Here is an 18830-nt window from a genome sequence, read left to right on the forward strand (position 1 = left end):
GTCCCTGCTTGTTAGCAACTTGTTAGCAACCGCCGATTTTAAGACAGAATAAAGGTATACAGAAATCACAAGTGGATTATGACTGGTGTGTTTTATGTCATAGATCAAAACGTGAAAATATTTAGAGACTTTGTTAACCACAGACCTTATTTCAAGCAATTTAGCAAAAACCCATTCAAAAAACCCATAGACTTTAGGGCGATGGAACCGGAAGTCCTAAAATGCTCACTCGCTTCTGGGTTTTGCATAGAAAAACATGTAACCTCTGAGGTACTCTATTAGGCTACTATTTTAAAGTTTTCTGTATGCCTGATTTTTAGTGCACATAATATAATCACTATGTACATTATTTTCACAATATCTTTGTGAAACATTGTGGCAGTATGCTATATTAACAGTACTGTGCATGGGTTTCAAAACTCAGTGTTTACCTTAAAAATCTAAACCTGGAAATTAACCTGTGTGTGTGCGCGCAAGAGAGTGTGTGTGTGTGTAAAATAATATAATTATATTTTAAATTAGTGAAAATTAGATCTCCCCACTATATATATCATTTGAATAATTGATGTCTTAACCTAGAACTGAATTCATTTATGTCATATTTACGTCATGTTTCCTCCTCATTTGGTACATATTTGAGGACTTTGTAAATTAAACACACTTCCTCAGTCCTTTGCTTCATGGGAAGTCCAGCATTTCTCTCTCTCTCTCTCTCTCTCTCTCTCTCTATCTCTCTCCTCGTATGTTCTTCTTCCTCCCTAGAGCTGTTAATGTGAATTAAACATTAAAAAGCTTTCAGAGGCTTGAGGTTATTGGGATACACACGTCACAGGTTCTATACCCTCTCGGTCTCAAACGATGTGTTTTTCCAACCCCTATGCCTCATTTTGTTCTTCCCTCCTGGTTCTTCTCACTGCATTATCTCTGCATTGCTCATTGTTCTTTCTGCACCTTCTCCACCTCTTCATTTAATTCTCTCATATTAATCACTGTCTCTTTCTCCATGTGTCACCTGGACCACTTCATCCCTCCTTTCACCATCATCCACCTCTTCTCTCATTACTTTTAAAAAGTTCAGCCGATCACCCACCTCCCGTTTACATCCCAAGGGAGAGCGGGGGAGAAAACAGGAGTGTGTGTGAGAGAGAGAGAGAAAGAGAGAGAGGGATGGATAAATGTGGGGGCAGGAAAAACCCCCTGGTGTTGTGAATTCACCTGCAGAAAACTCCCTGCCTTTCCCACCTCCGCTCTGCTCATCTGTATTCCGAGTCTTTTCTCTGCTCTCTCTCCCTCCTCCCGCCTCGATATCTCCTCGTCTCCCCCCTCCTCCCTCGCCTCTGTCCCTCAGTATTACTTTACCTGCAGCATAGTGCAGCAATGAAACATCAGTGGCAGTTGCCAATGTTCCTTTTCAATTCATCTCAGTTCATATGCACTATATTAGTGCATAAGATGGTATAAAATTAAAATATATTGAGATATATTCATATTTTTTATATAAAATAAATTGAATAAAAATATTAAAAGTGGGCATGGTACCATTGTAATATAATATTTCTTTAGCATGGTAATAAAAAATTTTTAACCACATGTTAATGAATTGGTATTCGTTCCAGTAATCTGCAAATGGTAGATGAATATGGCAATCGTTCTGCACCAAAGTATATAACAAAGTACCATCACAGTACTTACACACACACACAAATGTGATTCTGAGTGCAATATAGCATTCTATGCAATAGCTTTAATGTTACTGACTTTAATTAGAAAATTTAAAAAAAAAAATCCACATGCCCAACTTGGAATGTTTTAGAGGCATATTGCACACGAGTAAACCTTTCTTCCAGATGAAAATACACACCTTTAATTGAAATCTGGGTGATGTACGTGTGATACACCCTGTGGAGTTGACAGGAAGCGCTTCCATAAATAAGGAATTCAGACAAAAGGTGAATAGGCTCCTGTCCCTTTAAATGCCTGGCTGAATCCATGTTGCTAGGGAAATGGAGATGTTTACTCCAACATCAGTGTGAGCTGGCTGACTCTCCTGTGTCCTTCCACGTTTTCTCACTTTCTCTCTCTCTCTCTCTCTCTCTCTCTCTCTCTCTCTCTCTCTCTCTCTCTCTCTCTCTCTCTCTTCCATTCTCTTTGTGCATTTTTCATTCTCTTGATGCTGTTTTTCCCTCCAACTTGACTCACAGAAAAGTCCAATTTAATTTTCAATAAACTAATTAATGCTTGTATTAGTGATGCATGCAGGCAATGCAGAATTGTCATGTGATTGTCACAAAGGAGTAGGATGACCAAAGTGATTAAAAACTGACCTCATGAACAAGTTGTTCAGCCACTTTCGCTCTCTCTCTCTCTGTCTCAACAAGTTTTTTTTTTTTTACTTTCGAACCTCTCCCATGCAAGGTTTTTTACTTAAAAAAAAAAAAAAAAAAAAAAAAAACATTTAGAGGTTTCATATCTGCAATAAAACATCTGCAGATTCTAGTCAAGCCGAAGAGAAATAAAATAAAAAAAAAAAACTATGCAGAGAAATTTCTAATGAACGTCCTTGAGGTTGCTCTTGAAAATGCAACAACACTGACACCTGTGGCCATTCCGAGGAACTGCGCTTAACATTTCCCAAAAATACCATACGTTGATGCACACAAAACAGCTTATTTCGTATGCAACAGAGCTGTATGTCCTATTAATTTAGAATTTTTCTTGTTCTGTGATATTTTTTTTCTCTTTCGCTCTTTAATTGCCATGAAATCTCCTTACTTTTCTCCATTTGCACACACATACACACATATGAACACACAACCACAAAGCACATGACTCACAAGGATGACTCATAGTACCCACCTCTCTGTTCTCACTGAACCCTGTCATCCCTTGAGAGAGAGAAAGAGAGAGAGATGTAGTGGGTGATGGCTGACAGGGAGAGATTTCATTAATTTCAATAATTTGCCATCAGGACTTGATAGCTGTAATAACCAAATTATTGCTGTTTGTGATGGGTGTCAAACTCACTTTTTGTAAAATGATTTATGATGTAGCTATAATTGTTTTAAGTCTCTTTCAAGTGGAAAAAAATCTTAAAAATTAAAATCCAAAGAGGAGTGTGACGTTAGTTTGAACTTGGATTTTTCCTCAGATACTCAAAATAATGTGCCATATCCTGGCAGATCATGTAATTAACTTGAGCAAAAGTAATGCTTATACTGTAAGGTCTCTCAGTGTGAGAGAGAGAGAGAGAGAGAGAGAGAGAGAGAGAGAGAGAGAGAGAGAGAGAGAGAGAGAGAGATAGCAGGCTAATTAAAGTCAAGTGGAGAGCAATTTTTAGCTGTTAATGCATCTTAGAATTTGTAAGAAAAAAATTATTAATTTTTACTAGTGCTCTCAGATATTGAGACCCAAATGTTAATATGCATATACACAGACACATAAATACACAATATTTTTTCTAATGTGAAAATATTACTATCATTTTCATTTAATGTAGGCCTATATTAATTAATAGCACATAATTAAGTAAGCCTATTCGATTTGTCAAGTTATGTTTGTTATTGATTATTAACAGTGTTGGGGGTAACGCATTACAAGTAATGCAAGTTTCATAATCAGATTACCTTTTCAAAGTAACTAGTAAAGTAATGCATTACTTGTAAATTTACAACAAAATATATGAGTTACTTTTTCAAATAAGTAACGCAAATTTTTAGATTTTTTTTCCATGTATTGACTGACAGCTCTCCTGTCAATTTTTGTTTTTATGTTTTGTTTTGTTTTTTGTTGAAGAGTGCTGAACTTTCTTATCCGAGTTGCGCCCTCTACTGTACAGGTGTGAATTTGCATTTCCTTCAGCCTGAGGCTTATTCATTTCATTTATGGTGTGAAAGGGCCTTTACATTTGTCAAAAATATAATAACTTTTTTGTTATTAAAAATACAAACAAGCAAGCCCAGGCTAGCCCAGATGAGAAAAATTAATGTGAAAGTAATGTTAATGCACTTTCCATTAAAAGTAAGTAGTGCAATTACTTTTTTATGGAGGAACGCAACAGTGTAGGCCTAATGCATTACTTTTAAAAGTAACTTTCCCTAACACAGATTATTAATATTAATTATTATTAAAAGTAACATTTGATAAGTGTTACTCATTATTATATTATTATATAATAGCTATAATTACATAATAATAGCTGATGAACACACTACGGTTTTATTTTAGGGAGATTTTATATTCATAAATGTAAATTTCTTAAAAGAAAGCTATTGTTTTCTGTTTTTCAAAAAATAATTCTACAATTACTGTAAATCTTTAAATTTTACAAAAATTAAAAGTGGAAGGAGATTGTTTAGTTTATTTGAGGATTTCAATTTATCAGAAAAACCTGATATATAAGCTGCTTTTTTTTTTCATTCGTTATTTTATGTTAATATTCGTCTTTTTATTATTCTTGTGTAGTCAAAGCAAACCAGTCCGCATTATGACTGGATGGTCTTTTTTAAACGCGTTTTGGTTTCATGGCTTTTTGGTCTTACCGAGTCGCCGTGTGTTTGTGTTTGTGTTTGGTTCTGACGAAAATGGCGGACGAGCTGGATAGAGTACGCATTTCAGCCGCGGAGCTACGAGCAGAAGCGTCGAATTTCACAACACACAGCGACAGTATAAAAGGTCAGGGGCTCTTTAAATGTTTATAACACTGTAAGAAAGGGAGTAGTGGAAGACAAACCCTATTTTGACATTGCACGTCAAACTTAGGGCTCAGTTTGCTAATAGCAAGCTAGCATAACAGTCAACAACATTCGCCGCTCATGTGGGTTGAACGGCGCTTGTTTTGAAAAAGAAAACAAATCAACATATTTTGCCGGTTTTTCCTGCAAAATAATAAAGATCAGACCCTGCTGTGTCGCTTAGCATAAACCACCCAAATAAGTAATAAGCATGTTCGTTTGTATAAAGTGTTGTGCTAACTATTATACTGGCTACTGAAGGCGGCAACTTCTTAAATTAGATATTTATTTAAAGTGGAGAGTTCGTAACTAAGCTGCTATCCAACCCCAACTCTTTAACTTTATAATCTGATTATTGCTGTCTAGCTATGTGTAGTAAACGTATAGTGAACGTATTGGTAAGCATTTTACAGTGCATGTGCAACAGGTTATTTTCCTCAGATGCCATAGCAACAGAAATTTGGACTTGATTTTGTTGATCATCAATAGCATTATATGTTGTTATCTATTTTTATCTCCTATGAATTAGTATAAGCAATCACACATTTCCTAAATAGTGGCTAAATAATTAAAATTTGTGACAACATATCCCTAATGCAGTGGTTCTCAACCAGGCGACCCACTAGGGGGCTTGAGATGACTTAAAATGATTTAAAATGAGTCAAAACAACTAAGTATCAAGATAATTTTTAATGTTTTGTTTTTTATTTGAAGGACTAAGATCTCTACCATATGAGTTGAATTTATAGAATGAATTTATAGTCCTGGAAAAGTAATGCAAATTAATAAAATCTCATTTCACCTTCAGCGTTTTTTTAATGATTTTTTATTTTTTTTTAGTTAATCCAAGCTCTAAAATATTTTATCTCAATTTAGAAATTGAGAAAAAATATATATTTTTAATTTTAAAAAACGGTAACCTTAATTCTTATCCAGTAAATCATGAAAAACTGGAAAGTCACGGGGCCTTCGGAAATTGTTATAAACAATGGGTGGCTTTGGAATCAAAAGGGCTGAGAACCACTGCTTTGAAGTATTAGTTTGCCAAAAAAAATTAATTACTCTCCCTCATCTCGTTCCAAACTCATAAGACTTTCGTTCATCTTTGGAACACAAATGAAGGTCTTTTTGACGAAATCTGAGAGATTTCTGTCCCTCCATAGACAGCTACACAACTGAAACTTTGACACTTCATAAAGAGACCGTAAAACTAATCCGTTTGAATTGAGCAGTTTAGTCTGAATTTTCTGAAGAGACACGATCACTTTATATGGTGAACGCATTCAGTTTAGGCTTTTATTCACATATAAACATTTATCAGCTCACACATCAGTTGTGGTATACCGAAGCTCAAGCATGTTTACTTGACGTGTTACGCAACACGTTTCAGCTTCTGCAAGAGGTTTGTTCTCACATACCTAGCAGTTTTAGTTGAGGTTCTGTTTATGTTCGCTGATCAAAGTTGATGTGAATAAAAGCCTAAATTCTGTTCATCATATAAAGCAATCGAGTCTTTTCATAAAATTTGGACTAAGCCGCTCAATTCATATAGATTAGTTTAACAATCTCTTTATGAACTTTTTGAAGCGTCAAAGTGTGAGTTGTGTTGCTGTCTATGGAAGGACAGAAATCTCTCAGATTTCATCAAAAAGAACTTTATTTGTGTTTTGAAGATGAATGTAAGTCTTACAGGTTTGGAGCGACATGAGGGTGAGTAGTTACTGACAAAATTTTTATTTTTGGGTGAACTATAATGTACTTTTTAGCCAATAAAATATTTTTATTTCTGTTTTTGTCATCTTTTTCTCAGAATTGAGAGAAGAGGGTAAAAAGCAACGGCAACGAGACAGTAAACGTCCAGACCTGCAGTGGTACAAACCTGGTTCTGGCCATCCACGCAGACATAAGGACAGCGCAGAAGAAGTCGGCTCAGACCCTGTGCACCCACCGGAAGATTGTGGTTTTGGTAATGACGGCAAAATGCCTGACGGCTCACCTAACAGTCCTGGATGCTCTCACATCCCTGGTATAGATAGTGGAGACTTTCCAAATGACGGTCAGCCTGAAACGAATCACAACACTAAAGGACATGTTGGCAGCAAGAACCACCAACATGTGGATGGAAACGCTGTTAAAAACATTGAAGGTACTGGTACACCAAGGTCCCCGAAGCAGTCACGAAAGATGCGAAAGCCAGACCGTGAGATATATCAGCCAGGGGGGCGAAGGACTCAAGGAAACAAAGAGACTGGGGCGAGCAAAGAATTAGATGGGGATCGCAGAAGAGAGGAAGAAGTGGGTGGTAAATCTGCTGAATCACTTAATAAGAGTGAGAAAGAGGAAAAACGTAGAAACAGGCGAGGGAAAGATGGCAGGAAAAAGCAAGAGTCCAAAGGAAGTGCAGACTCGCCCTCTGCAAACAAAAATGAGAATAATGTCGAGAATATCATTGGTAACATCAGTAAACTCCAACTAGAGCCTGAGGAAGGTAGAGATGGAGGTGGGCAGGACGGTACAAACCGGAGAAAATCTAGTGGGGAAGGACGAAGAACCCAAGCAGGCGAAGGGAATGGAGGGATCGGAGAAGACAAAAAAAAGGAGAGGGGTAATGGAAAATCCAAAGCAGGAAGGGAGAAAGGTAACAACCAGGTCTTCGTCAAGAAAGAGGAAGGGGAGGGAGGAATGAAAGGTTCAGAGGCAGCCCAACCTGAAGGAAAAAGGCAGAGAAATGTTGGCGCAAAGGAAGTGAGCCATAACCAGAACATGAACCATGAAAAACAACCCGGGAACAGGCCGAAAGAGAGAGGGAAACCATTTGAGAGAACCGATTCAAACCGAGTCAACTCATCCTCAAAGCGGTACTCTCAATCAGACATCCGACGACCTCGAAACCGCACATACAGCACGAGTTCGGCCAGTAGCGGGACTAGTATGGACGGTCTGGCTGAAGCGGAGAGACTTAGAGGAGAGGGTCCGCAGTTGTCGGCACGCACTGCGGAGAGGACCATCGGACAGAGGGAGTTTGTTCGAGGGAGCCAGTCCCGCCCGAGGAGACGGACAGCCCGGACCTTGTCCTCCACAGATTCGTTGGAGGAAAATGAGGCATGGGAGCGAGAAGATAGAAGAGGCCGTGTTGCTGATGAAGCCAAGAGCACCCACAGGGGTCCCGAAGTCGGCGGAAGAGGCCAAAGAGCGCCTGCTCCTTGTGGTCGAGGAGGAATTTTGAGAGTTTCTTTGGACAAGCATTCAAGTGAAGAACAAGCGAGCCGAAAAAATCCTAGAGGTCGTGGGAGGGGCATCCTAGTGCTTCCTGCCCACACGGATCTAACTTTAACCCCTGAGCCTGGGCCTCAGCATGGAGGAATGAGAGGAGGAATGGGTCTGGGCCGAGGAAGAGGTGGCCGTGGAGGAGGGACAAGACGACTTTGGGACCCGAATAACCCGGATAAGAAACCAGCGCTGGTCTCAAGCCAGCAATCCCAGCATGCATCTCTCCAGCAGGCTTTGTACTTGCAGCAGGGTGGATGCGGGCCGCTGCACTTCCTGGATACTGATGACGAGACTGCAGGAAGTCCTCCTGTCCGCCAGGGGGAGTATTCTCCAAACCAGCAAGCTGCTGCGATGGCTTACTACAAATTCCAGAATTCTGACAACCCCTACTGTTATCCGTTACCGGCCAATTCACCGAACACCCCGCCACGCTATCCTTTCCCATATCACATTCCCTACCAAATTCCTGGCTCTAATGGGATCTATCCCACCTCTGCTATGCCACCTTATTATGGACCCTATGGGCAAGGTGGGCCAGGTTATCCCTCTCCAGCAGGATCTAGTCTCACTCCAGAAGAGGCAGAGGTGCAGACCAGAGGAGAGCTGGGAAAGTTGCTTCGGCTGGCTGACAGTCAGGAACTCCAACTCAGTAACCTGCTGTCCCGGGAACGACTGAGCCCAGAAGGACTGGAGAGAATGGCCCAGCTCAGGTGTGTATTGAAAGTTGTACATTTTAAATTGAAAAACACAGGATTTGTTGTTCTACAATTACAAGTTTTATGTCATTGTCTCATAATGGACATTATTACAACCGGTTGAATTTTTCCTTTAACTAGTTTCAATTTTTTCTGATGTTTATCCAGGGCTGAACTCCTGACGTTATACGAGCGGGTGATTTTGACAGACATCGAGTTCTCCGACTCTCAAAACCTAGATCAGGCCCTGTGGAAAAATGTGTTTTACCAGGTGATAGAGAGGTTTAGGCAGCTACTGAAAGACCAAACCTCAGACACAGCCCCACAGATCAAAACCATGCTGATGAACATTCTGGAAGAGGTAGATATGCACAAAGTCAAAGTCCTTGTCATTGTCTAATTTGTTATTTTTTCCCCCTGATATCACTACCATTGAAAAGTTTGAATTTTTTTTCTTTTATTTAGCAAGGATGCATTAAATTGATCGAAAGTGACAGTAAAGACATTTATAATGTTTAAAAAATTATAATTCTAGTTCAACTAAATGTTTTCTACTAAAAACTTTCTATTCATCAAATAATTCTGAAAAAAGAATTCACTGTTAATATTAAGCAGCACAAATGTTTTCCACATTAATGATAATAAGAAATGTTTGTTGAGCAGCAAATCAACATATTAGAATGATTTCTGAAGAATCATGTGACACTGAAGACTGGAGTAATAATGCTGTAAATTCAGCTTTGCATCACAGAAATAAATTACATTTTAAAATAGAAAATGGTTATTTTAAATTGTAATAATATTTCAGTATTGCTGTTTTGATCAAATACAATAAATGCAGCCTTGGTGAGCATGAGAGACTTTTTGGAAAAAAATCATATCAACCATATCAAAGCATTTAGCAGAAGTTCTTATCCAGAGCGACTTACAAAAGTGCTTTAGCTTCACATATGAGGGTGATTAAATCTTCACTGGTCTTTTTGTAGTAAAATTGTGAATTACTTTGTTGGGGGAAAAAAGTTTTATTTTGTTTTATATCTCATTCACTAATCCATATGTAATAGAAAGTGAAGATGCAATGTTTATTTTATTTTTTTTGCTCTAGGGGGCAGTATTCTTTGATTCACTTCTACAGAAGTTGCAGACAGTGTTTCAGTTCAAGCTGGAAGACTATATGGACTGCATGGCTATACGAGCAAGACCTCTTCGCAAGACGGTACACGCCTTGTGTTTCTCAAATACTATGAATTAATTAGGAATATAGGCCCAGTTGTTTCCTTGTCTTAAGGGGTTTTCTATAACAGGCTATATGCCCTTTATAGTTTGTTGTACTATTGTTGAATAGACACATTCAACAGTTGTGAATCTATTTTACCTTGTTGCAGGTCAAGTATGCTCTGATCAGTGCCCAGCGCTGCATGATCTGTCAGGGTGATATTGCACGATATCGTGAACAGGCTAGTGACTCTGCTAACTATGGAAAGGCCCGCAGGTAAGTCTGTCATGGCCACATTAAACATGAAGTTACCCACAACAAAAGCTGTATTTATTTCATAGTACAGTATTTTGTAGGGATGCACTGATGTATCGGCCGCCGATATTTATCGGCCGATTTTTGCTCAATTTACAACTATCGGCTGTAGGAGGAAAAAATCCGATATAACAAACCGATTTTGATGACAAAATTTCAAATAAGAGAGGAAGTGACAAATATCGTTATCGGCCAATAATTGTTTGTTAAAATCGGTATCGGCCCCCCAAAAAAATCATATCGGTGCATCCCTAGTATTTTGATATACAGTGGGTATGGAAAGTATTCAGACCCCCTTAAATTTTTCACTCTTTGTTATATTGCAGCCATTTGCTAAAATCATTTAAGTTAATTTTTTCCCCTCATTAATGTACACACAGCACCCCATATTGACAGAGAAACACAGAATTGTTGACATTTTTGCAGATTTATTAAAAAAGAAAAACTGAAATATCACATGGTCCTAAGTATTCAGACCCTTTGCTGTGACACTCATATATTTAACTCAGGTGCTGTCCATTTCTTCTGATCATCCTTGAGATGGTTCTACACCTTCATTTGAGTCCAGCTGTGTTTGATTATACTGATTGGACTTGATTAAGAAAGCCACACACCTGTCTATATAAGACCTTACAGCTCACAGTGCATGTCAGAGCAAATGAGAATCATGAGGTCAAAGGAACTGCCTGAAGAGCTCAGAGACAGAATTGTGGCAAGGCACAGATCTGGCCAAGGTTACAAAATAATTCTGCTGCACTTAAGGTTCCTAAGAGCACAGTGGCCTCCATAATCCTTTAATGGAAGACGTTTGGGACGAGAAGAAATGGACATTCATTTCTTTCTTTTTTCCCTTCATTTACCCATTAGAAGTCATCGGTTAAGTTGTGTTGTTGCGTTTTCACATTTCAATGTTGACATTTTGTGTTTTCTCATGTGCAGTTGGTATCTAAAAGCTCAGCAGATTGCTCCGAAAAACGGACGACCCTACAACCAGCTGGCTCTTCTAGCAGTGTACACGGTGAGACCACCAGCATAACACTTTTTTTTTTTAGACAAAAATGCTAACATTTTAATATAAAATATTAAGATATATAATTTATAAATGAATATAAAAGTATTCGCACTTTTATTTAAAAAAAATAAAATAAAAATATTTGCATGTTTAATCAGTCCCAGACTGACAAAACATCAATGCTGTAAGCTTGTCAGTTTTAAACAATTTTGCTTGTAGTATGTTACTGGCTTAAATGATGAGTATTGTTAACATGAAAGTTAAACTAGTGCTTTCTCCTCCCTTCTCTCTTTTAGAAGCGAAAGCTGGATGCTGTATACTATTACATGCGTAGTCTAGCCGCCAGTAACCCGATCCTCACAGCCAAAGAGAGCCTGATGAGTTTGTTTGAGGAAGCCAAGCGCAAGGTATGCATGTTAACACCGCTGCTCCAATAGAATCAAACTTTTTTGTTTCTGAGTGTCATATTTATCTCTCCCAACCTAGGCGGACCAGATTGAACATAGACGAAAGCAGGATTCAGATGGAGGTGCTCATGGTTCCAGAAGTCATGCAGGTGGACGTCGTGGCGAGGACGCCTCCCGTGTGGAGATCTGGATACGTCAGAGTGGGAATCCGGGTACTTCTCGTCCAAAAGGCAGTGAATCGGGAAAGGACTCTGAGCAGGATGGAGAACTGGGAACTTTGAGTGCCAGTGATGTAAGTGCTTATGAAAACATAAGTGTTATATGTGCTGGGTTGCTCTGATCACAATAAAATCTGTCTGAGGTTATTTTACTCTAAAATAGGGTCACAGTGTTTAGATTGCTGTCCTTGCCCAGATCTTTCACTCTGTCCGTTTCAGAGAAATGACCAAATAAAATGCCACCGTTGCTAATACATGTGCTGACAAATAGTTAAAATTTTTATATTATTTGAAAACAAGGTCCATCAAGAAAGATTCAGACTAGCAGCCTGTTGCACTTTAGGCAAGAAATACTCCTCTTAGGCACACAAATGTTTCAAAAAATAGGCACAAACAGAGGCAGACACACGCGTACAAACACCATTGTGCATTAGGAGAGCCAAAGAGGTCATGTCATGTTGTTTATGAGTTGCACAGGAAGAAGCTGACTCACCCATCAGTGGCAGAAAAAGGCGTCATTGTGCCGTGAGGCAGCCATCATTTCGGTAACCTTGGATATTTGCCCACGTCATTATTAAATGCACACTTACTTTCAAAGAAAGTTGATCTCTTTCCACCCCAATATTGGTCTTTTGTAAGGGTTAGCAGGTTGTTTTGAGCCGTTTACTTTTGCCAGTACACTTATTTAATTAAATGAGAGCGTTTTAGGTTTATGGAGCTATGGGGGGGAACAATTGTTATAATTACAACCATTTTAGCTGAAGGTAAAATACCTATTTCCTCATATTTCTGTCCTTTTCTTTACAGCTCAACAAGAGGTTTATTTTGAGTTTCCTACACACTCATGGAAAGCTCTTCACTAAAGTTGGGTAAGTCTTAATATCGACAGATTGATTCTAAATGGCAGTTTTTACAGTGTTGTTTTGCTATTAAATTGACCTTTGACACTGAAGGTCATCTCAATCCAGTCATATTAAGAGTTCAGAGGGCTGATTTTAGAAGAGAACCTACATTATGTATCATAAATAACGGTTTCTGAGAGAACTTTTTGAGATCAGAACAAGTTCATCAGTATCTACAGCATTGACTATAAAGCATATTTGATTAGAATGTCCAGCCTTAAAGGGGTTAGTTCACCCAAAAATGAAATTTCTGTCACTAATTACTCACCATCATGTCCTTCCAAACCCACAAGAGTCAAGACATTTGTTCATCTTCGGAACACAAATAGAGATATTTTTGATGAAATCCAAGAGGTTTTTTATCTCCCATAGAAAGCATAGAAATGACCATATTCAAGGGAAGTAGTGTTATATGTAATGTTATGAAGCAACAAGAAACTGAGTCGCCGTTCTGACATAGAACATGGAAGCTCTGCAGTGTGTCTTCAGCGTAAACTGAAAATGACAGGGTAGAGAGGAAATTGTTGAGAAAAGTTGTTGTTTTTTTGCGCACAAAAAAGTATTCTCATCGCTTCATAACATTAATGTTGAAACACTGTAGTCACATTGACTATTTTAACTATATTTTTACTACCTTTCTGGATGTTGAATGTGGTAATTTCTTTGCTTTCTATAGGAGATAAAAGAAACTCTTAGATTTCATCAATAATATCTTAATTTTTTGTTCCAAAGATGAATAAAGGTCTTACGGTTTTGGAACGGCATGAGGGTGAGTAATTAATGACAGAAATTAAATTTTTGGGTGAACTAACCCTTTAAATTATATTAAGCGATTATATTAGGCGATTTATTCAGAATTTTTTTTAATGGACATTTTTAAGAAGACTTTTAAGGAAGAAAATTGTCAGTATTTTTATTTCATAATTATTCATTATTTTTTCCATATTTCCATATTCCATTTTTCCTTTGCTGCTGATATGGTGTTAAATAATAAATAAATAAAATATCTATAGAACGTTTGACATGCTGGTAATTACGACAGAAAGTCATTTTGATTTTTGTTTCTGTAAAATCTGAATATTCTGGTGTATTCATTTGCATAATGTGTTGTGATTGGTCCTCAGGATGGAGAGTTTTCCTGCTGTAGCCAGTCGAGTGTTGCAGGAGTTCCGGGCTCTCCTCCAGCACAGCCCCTCCCCCCTTGGCAGCACACGCATGCTGCAGATCATCACAATTAACATGTTCACCATCCATAACGCACAGATAAGAGGTAAAAATACAACACTAGCAGTGGCCTTAGAGCCTCTCCAGTCCATTGAAAATAATCTTTCCTTCTTCTCACTTTGCTATGCCGCTCAATTGCTCTCTTTCTTTCTCATAGCTGAACGGCAGGGTGAAACTCGGTCCGTATTGGAGGAGCAGACCATATCCCTAGGTTTAGCCATGTTTGGTCTCCTTGTCCAACGTTGCACTGAACTCCTGAAGGAGACGCCTGCTGGTGAGTAGATGATGTTTTTCAAAAGCTAGTGTGCTATCTACTTAGACAGCATCATTAGGCATTATTGGTGGGGCTTAAAAAGGTTATTTGCCTCCCCCAGAACCTATCCCAGCAGAAGAACTGGGGGAGTTTGATGAGATGGATGATGAGGAGGGGATGGTACGGGTGTCCGCCTTCCCTCCCGACCTCAGAGAGCTGCTGCCCAGCATGAAGGTCTGGTCCGACTGGATGCTCGGACACCCAGACAAGTGGAACCCTCCTCCCTGCAGTATGCAGTGAGTCTTGCTCTCATTATGTTCACAGGACTGTGTTGATTAGAAGCTGAGCTAGAGTAATATGGTTGTGTGTTTTTATAGGGGGAGTCCAGATGTGTGGCAGTGTCTTGCAGATCTGTGCAACTCTTTCTCACGCGTGTATCACGGTGAGGTTCTGCTGTATAAAGCTGATGCAGATGGAGAAGGAGACGAGGAGCTCAGAGTCCTGCAGTTGGAGGAGGACAAAATGCTCTCTGGTTTTGTCCCGCTACTCGCTGCCCCACAGGAAGCATGCTACATAGACCAAGCAACAGATGCGGTCAGTAATGTACACGTGTATGCATACTAACATGTTACATCACATTGGATACCCAAGCATGCCTAATTTTTTATCAACATTAGGACTCAGTAGATTACAATAATAATTTTTTTTCTTTGTTTTTGTTTTTTATTTACTTTATTAAATTAATTATCTATTTGAAACACAATTATCTTTTTCATTTTTTCATTATTTATATTTTTTTATAGTTTTATGTAATTTATTCAGTCCATTATCTCCTGCTGGGTGTACAATATAGCAAATTTAGGGCTGTCAAAAGAATACAATAATTTGCCATTTAATTGTATTATTTTTTACATTTTTTGTTTATTTTTATCACACTTTTTTTGAATCACACTTTTATTACATTTATTATATTTTAGTTAAAAATCTAATCTAGATTATTTTAATACATAAATTATCTACTTATTTATTTTAAATTCCAATTTACTAAAATTGACTGCCTCCTGGGTTGATAAAATATCAAAGTCAGTGCTCTCAGTAGATTCAAATAATTGCAATTTATTTTTATTAATTTATAATTTGCCTGTTATTATTATTATTTTACTTTTTAAATTCCAAGTTGCTAAAATGAGCCTTTTTTTATATAATATTTTTTTATTTAGTCCTTTCCATGTTAATGTATTCTTTCTTGTTTTGAGAAAAAAAGGTCAATGGTAATTTAATTCTATACAAAGATTTTTATAAAAAGATTTGTTTTATTAAATCAATAAGCTGTTAAGACTGTTTTTTTCATAATTTACTAAAAAATGTGAGTGGACACACCTGTTCTGCCGTTCTTATTCTGATCAGTCAAAGAAATCACACAGAACTCAATTAATTACTTTAGTCAAATTCATTGTTAGTTTTATGATATTAAACGTAATTAATTGAATAAATTAACTTTAGCAGCTGTAGTTATCTCCCATCTGAATGATTGTTTCTGTATCGTAGGCTATAGCAGCTGACTGTAAGAGAGTGACGGTTCTGAAGTACTTCCTGGAAGCTCTGTGCGGACAAGAAGAGCCGCTGCTGGCTTTTAAGGGAGGAAAGTACATTTCCATGGCATCACCTCTTTCACCCAGCGCAAGCGCCGAGAACAAGATGAAAACACAAGAACAGGTACAGCAAACCTCTCATTTCCTGGACGTATGAAAGAGATTTTCATCTGTTTTGATTCGCTTTTCCCCGAAACGTTGACAGTCTTTTTCCAGTAACCCACCCAACAGAGTGTGCGGTTAACTATCTGGGCAGAGCACTGCTAATTACACTGTTTTCTCAGGAGGATGATGTCATTGTAGAGGAATCCTCTCTCTCTGCATCTGAAGGGGAGATCGATGGAGAGATGGAAGGAACCGGAAGTGAGGATGATATCAGAGAGCTAAGGGCACGGCGCCACGCTCTTACACACAAGCTAGCACAGCAGCAGAAACGCAGAGACAAGATACAGGTATCTCAAGATGCCGCCATCTTTGTCTATACACATTGTCTTCTTCTAATGTTAGTCTGTGTTTCTTGCACCAGAATAGATACAACTAATGAATTAGAGTTGACAAAGTGTCTGTTTTTGTCCTCCAGGCTGTCCTGCAGACGGGTGGGCAGCTGGAGATTGAGGTCAGGCCATTCTATCTGGTCCCTGACACAAACGGCTTTATAGATCATCTGGAGGGCCTGAGGAAGCTTCTGGCCTGTGGGACATACATTCTTGTTGTGCCTCTCATCGGTAAGATCCTCTTTGATAAGTAAAATGCACACAAATGTTTCACTCTTCCTTTCTCTCTAATGTTTCTCTGTGTCTTTGTGACAGTGATCACAGAGTTGGACGGTCTGGCTAAAGGGCAGGACAGTCGTGAGGGGATCAGTAATGGCGCCCATGCCCGACAGGTGCAGGAGAGAGCCAAAGCAGCGGTCATGTTTCTGGAGAAAGCCTTCGAGTCTAGAGATCCCTGCATCAGAGCGCTCACCAGCAGAGGAAACACACTGGAGTCCATCGCCTTCCGCAGTGAGGACACTTCTGGACAAAAGGTCTGTGTGTTTCTTCCCCTTTGTGAAAGGATGGTGACTAATCTACAGAGGATTATGCTGTTTCACACTAGGTTCAAACCTCAGTTCCATTCAGTTCCTCTCTTTTCCAATTGTTTTATTTTCATCTGAACCACTGTAAGTTTGCCATCAAGTTGAGTGCTGAAGTGAGGTGTCATCAGTAGTGGTTCACTTCTGCAAACTTAGGCCAGACCGCCTTCAAACAATTGCAAATAGGTCTGGACATCAACAATTTTTAGTCCTTTGATGATAATCGATATGATTATGTATTTGCTCTGAAATAGCATTTAATTTATATTATTTTATAATAGTCAGGGAATGTATCATTTTGACTAATAGCTATTTAAATTAACTATTTACAAAATGTTCAGTGCTGATTTCCACATTATTTCTCACTAAATTAATATTTTTAAATTATTTTTAGTTTATGCTACCTTTCAAAAGTTTGGGGTCAGTAAGGTTTTTTTTTTATATAAAGAAATTAATATTTTTATTCAGCAAGGAAATAAATGCAGCCTGGTTGAGCAGAAGAGACTTGTTTCAAAAGCATTTAAAAAATTCTACCGATCCCAAACTTTTGAACTTTAGTATATATGCACCACTATAACAATACATAGTAATGTTTACTTTAAATTTTTGTTTAGTCCTGCAGTGACATAAGTGAATCATTGAATTAGAGTTTTGAATCAATTTAAGCAAACAGTTTAAACTGATTCAAACACGGAACTGAACTCTATAGCTACTTTTAAGTTCAAATCAGCTCTTTTTTATTTTATTTTTCCAGTTAGAGAAAGTTTCATTTTGATTAAGAGATGGTCTTAAAAATATCTGTCTTTATAACACTCTATTATAAGTCACAAGACAAGGAGAGACTGCAGAATTAGTCTAACGGTGGTCTTCAGGGAACATAACACTCAGACACGGTTCCGTGGTGCGTGGCCAAGTTCGTAAAATGTTTTCACGTCAACCTGCAACTCTAGTGTGAACCCTTTAGAGGTTCATTTTAAAGTTCATAAATGCACATGGGACTATAAAGTCTATTTTAAATCCACCTGCTCATTGTGTTTCTCTTTCCCCAGGGCAACAACGATGATGTCATCCTGTCCTGCTGTCTACACTACTGTCAGGACAAAGCCAAGGACTTCATGCCTGCTGAGAAAAGTGAGTTCACTTACTTTAACTTGTTAGGGGCCATTCACACAGGATGCGCTTTTGCAGTCCATCTGCATTTACTTTAAATTGATTGTCCATTTAGACATTTACAGCATCATACTTCATATTCATTTTACGATTAGCTGAATGTACATTATCACGACTAATTACCACAAAAGTAAATAATTTGACACAAAATATTGATTTGATTTGAAATATTTTATTAGCTCATCAAACACAAAGCTTTTGCAAAGAAAAACAGTTCCTAGTAAGTTCCTATCCCTTAAATGTCAATCCTACAAGATGGATATTTAAGGGATAATGTATCACAGCTTTTCACCACACAAATAATGACCGGGGCATGAGATATTGGGTGCTTCTTAATAGGGATGGTATCGTGAACTGGTTCCATTTTAGAACTGTTTTGAAAAGACGTGCACATTCTTATTGATTCCTTTGTGTACATTTTAATATGACTTTAAACCGTTCAAGCTCAAGAAGACCCGCATACTGTTTTCTGTGCCGCACACATGACGCATCCAAAGTGCGCGCACAAAAAAAGTGATTTTAATGTGATTTTAAACCATCCAAGCTCAAGAAGACTTGCATGCCGTTTCCAAACTGGCATGTGCAAAGAAAGCCACCTCATACTGAATATTTACAAATTTATTGACATAGACCTCATGTTTAATATGATAGTTTCATCCTTACATGAATAGTGCTCTTCCATGTCTTTTTGCATTTGAATGGACAAATACACACAAAAATTAGGGCTGCAAAACTGTTCTATAAAATCGAT

The 18830-nt window shown here is 38.2% G+C and overlaps 1 protein-coding gene across 3 annotated transcripts in view; it reads left to right on the top strand.

Moving 5' to 3' along the window:
• The window catches only part of smg6 (SMG6 nonsense mediated mRNA decay factor), a 33774-nt gene that overhangs the window by 9531 nt on the left and 5413 nt on the right, over positions 1-18830 (top strand). For 2 of the 3 annotated variants that reach the window (XM_067397698.1, XM_067397699.1), the window contains 17 exons: positions 6541-8710; positions 8864-9056; positions 9801-9911; positions 10081-10187; positions 11166-11244; positions 11535-11645; positions 11725-11937; positions 12671-12732; positions 13890-14035; positions 14147-14263; positions 14364-14538; positions 14620-14836; positions 15791-15958; positions 16119-16286; positions 16415-16559; positions 16644-16861; positions 17959-18040. In XM_067397698.1, coding sequence (XP_067253799.1) covers positions 6711-8710; positions 8864-9056; positions 9801-9911; positions 10081-10187; positions 11166-11244; positions 11535-11645; positions 11725-11937; positions 12671-12732; positions 13890-14035; positions 14147-14263; positions 14364-14538; positions 14620-14836; positions 15791-15958; positions 16119-16286; positions 16415-16559; positions 16644-16861; positions 17959-18040 — 4312 coding nt within the window. In that variant the 5' untranslated portion in view covers positions 6541-6710. Of the gene's footprint in view, positions 1-4490; positions 4672-6540; positions 8711-8863; positions 9057-9800; positions 9912-10080; positions 10188-11165; positions 11245-11534; positions 11646-11724; positions 11938-12670; positions 12733-13889; positions 14036-14146; positions 14264-14363; positions 14539-14619; positions 14837-15790; positions 15959-16118; positions 16287-16414; positions 16560-16643; positions 16862-17958; positions 18041-18830 lie in introns of those variants that run through there. The other variant, XM_067397695.1, reaches the window with a different exon arrangement.

The sequence above is a fragment of the Chanodichthys erythropterus genome, chromosome 10 (assembly GCF_024489055.1).
Source record: "Chanodichthys erythropterus isolate Z2021 chromosome 10, ASM2448905v1, whole genome shotgun sequence".
Classification (NCBI taxonomy): Eukaryota; Metazoa; Chordata; class Actinopteri; order Cypriniformes; family Xenocyprididae; genus Chanodichthys; species Chanodichthys erythropterus.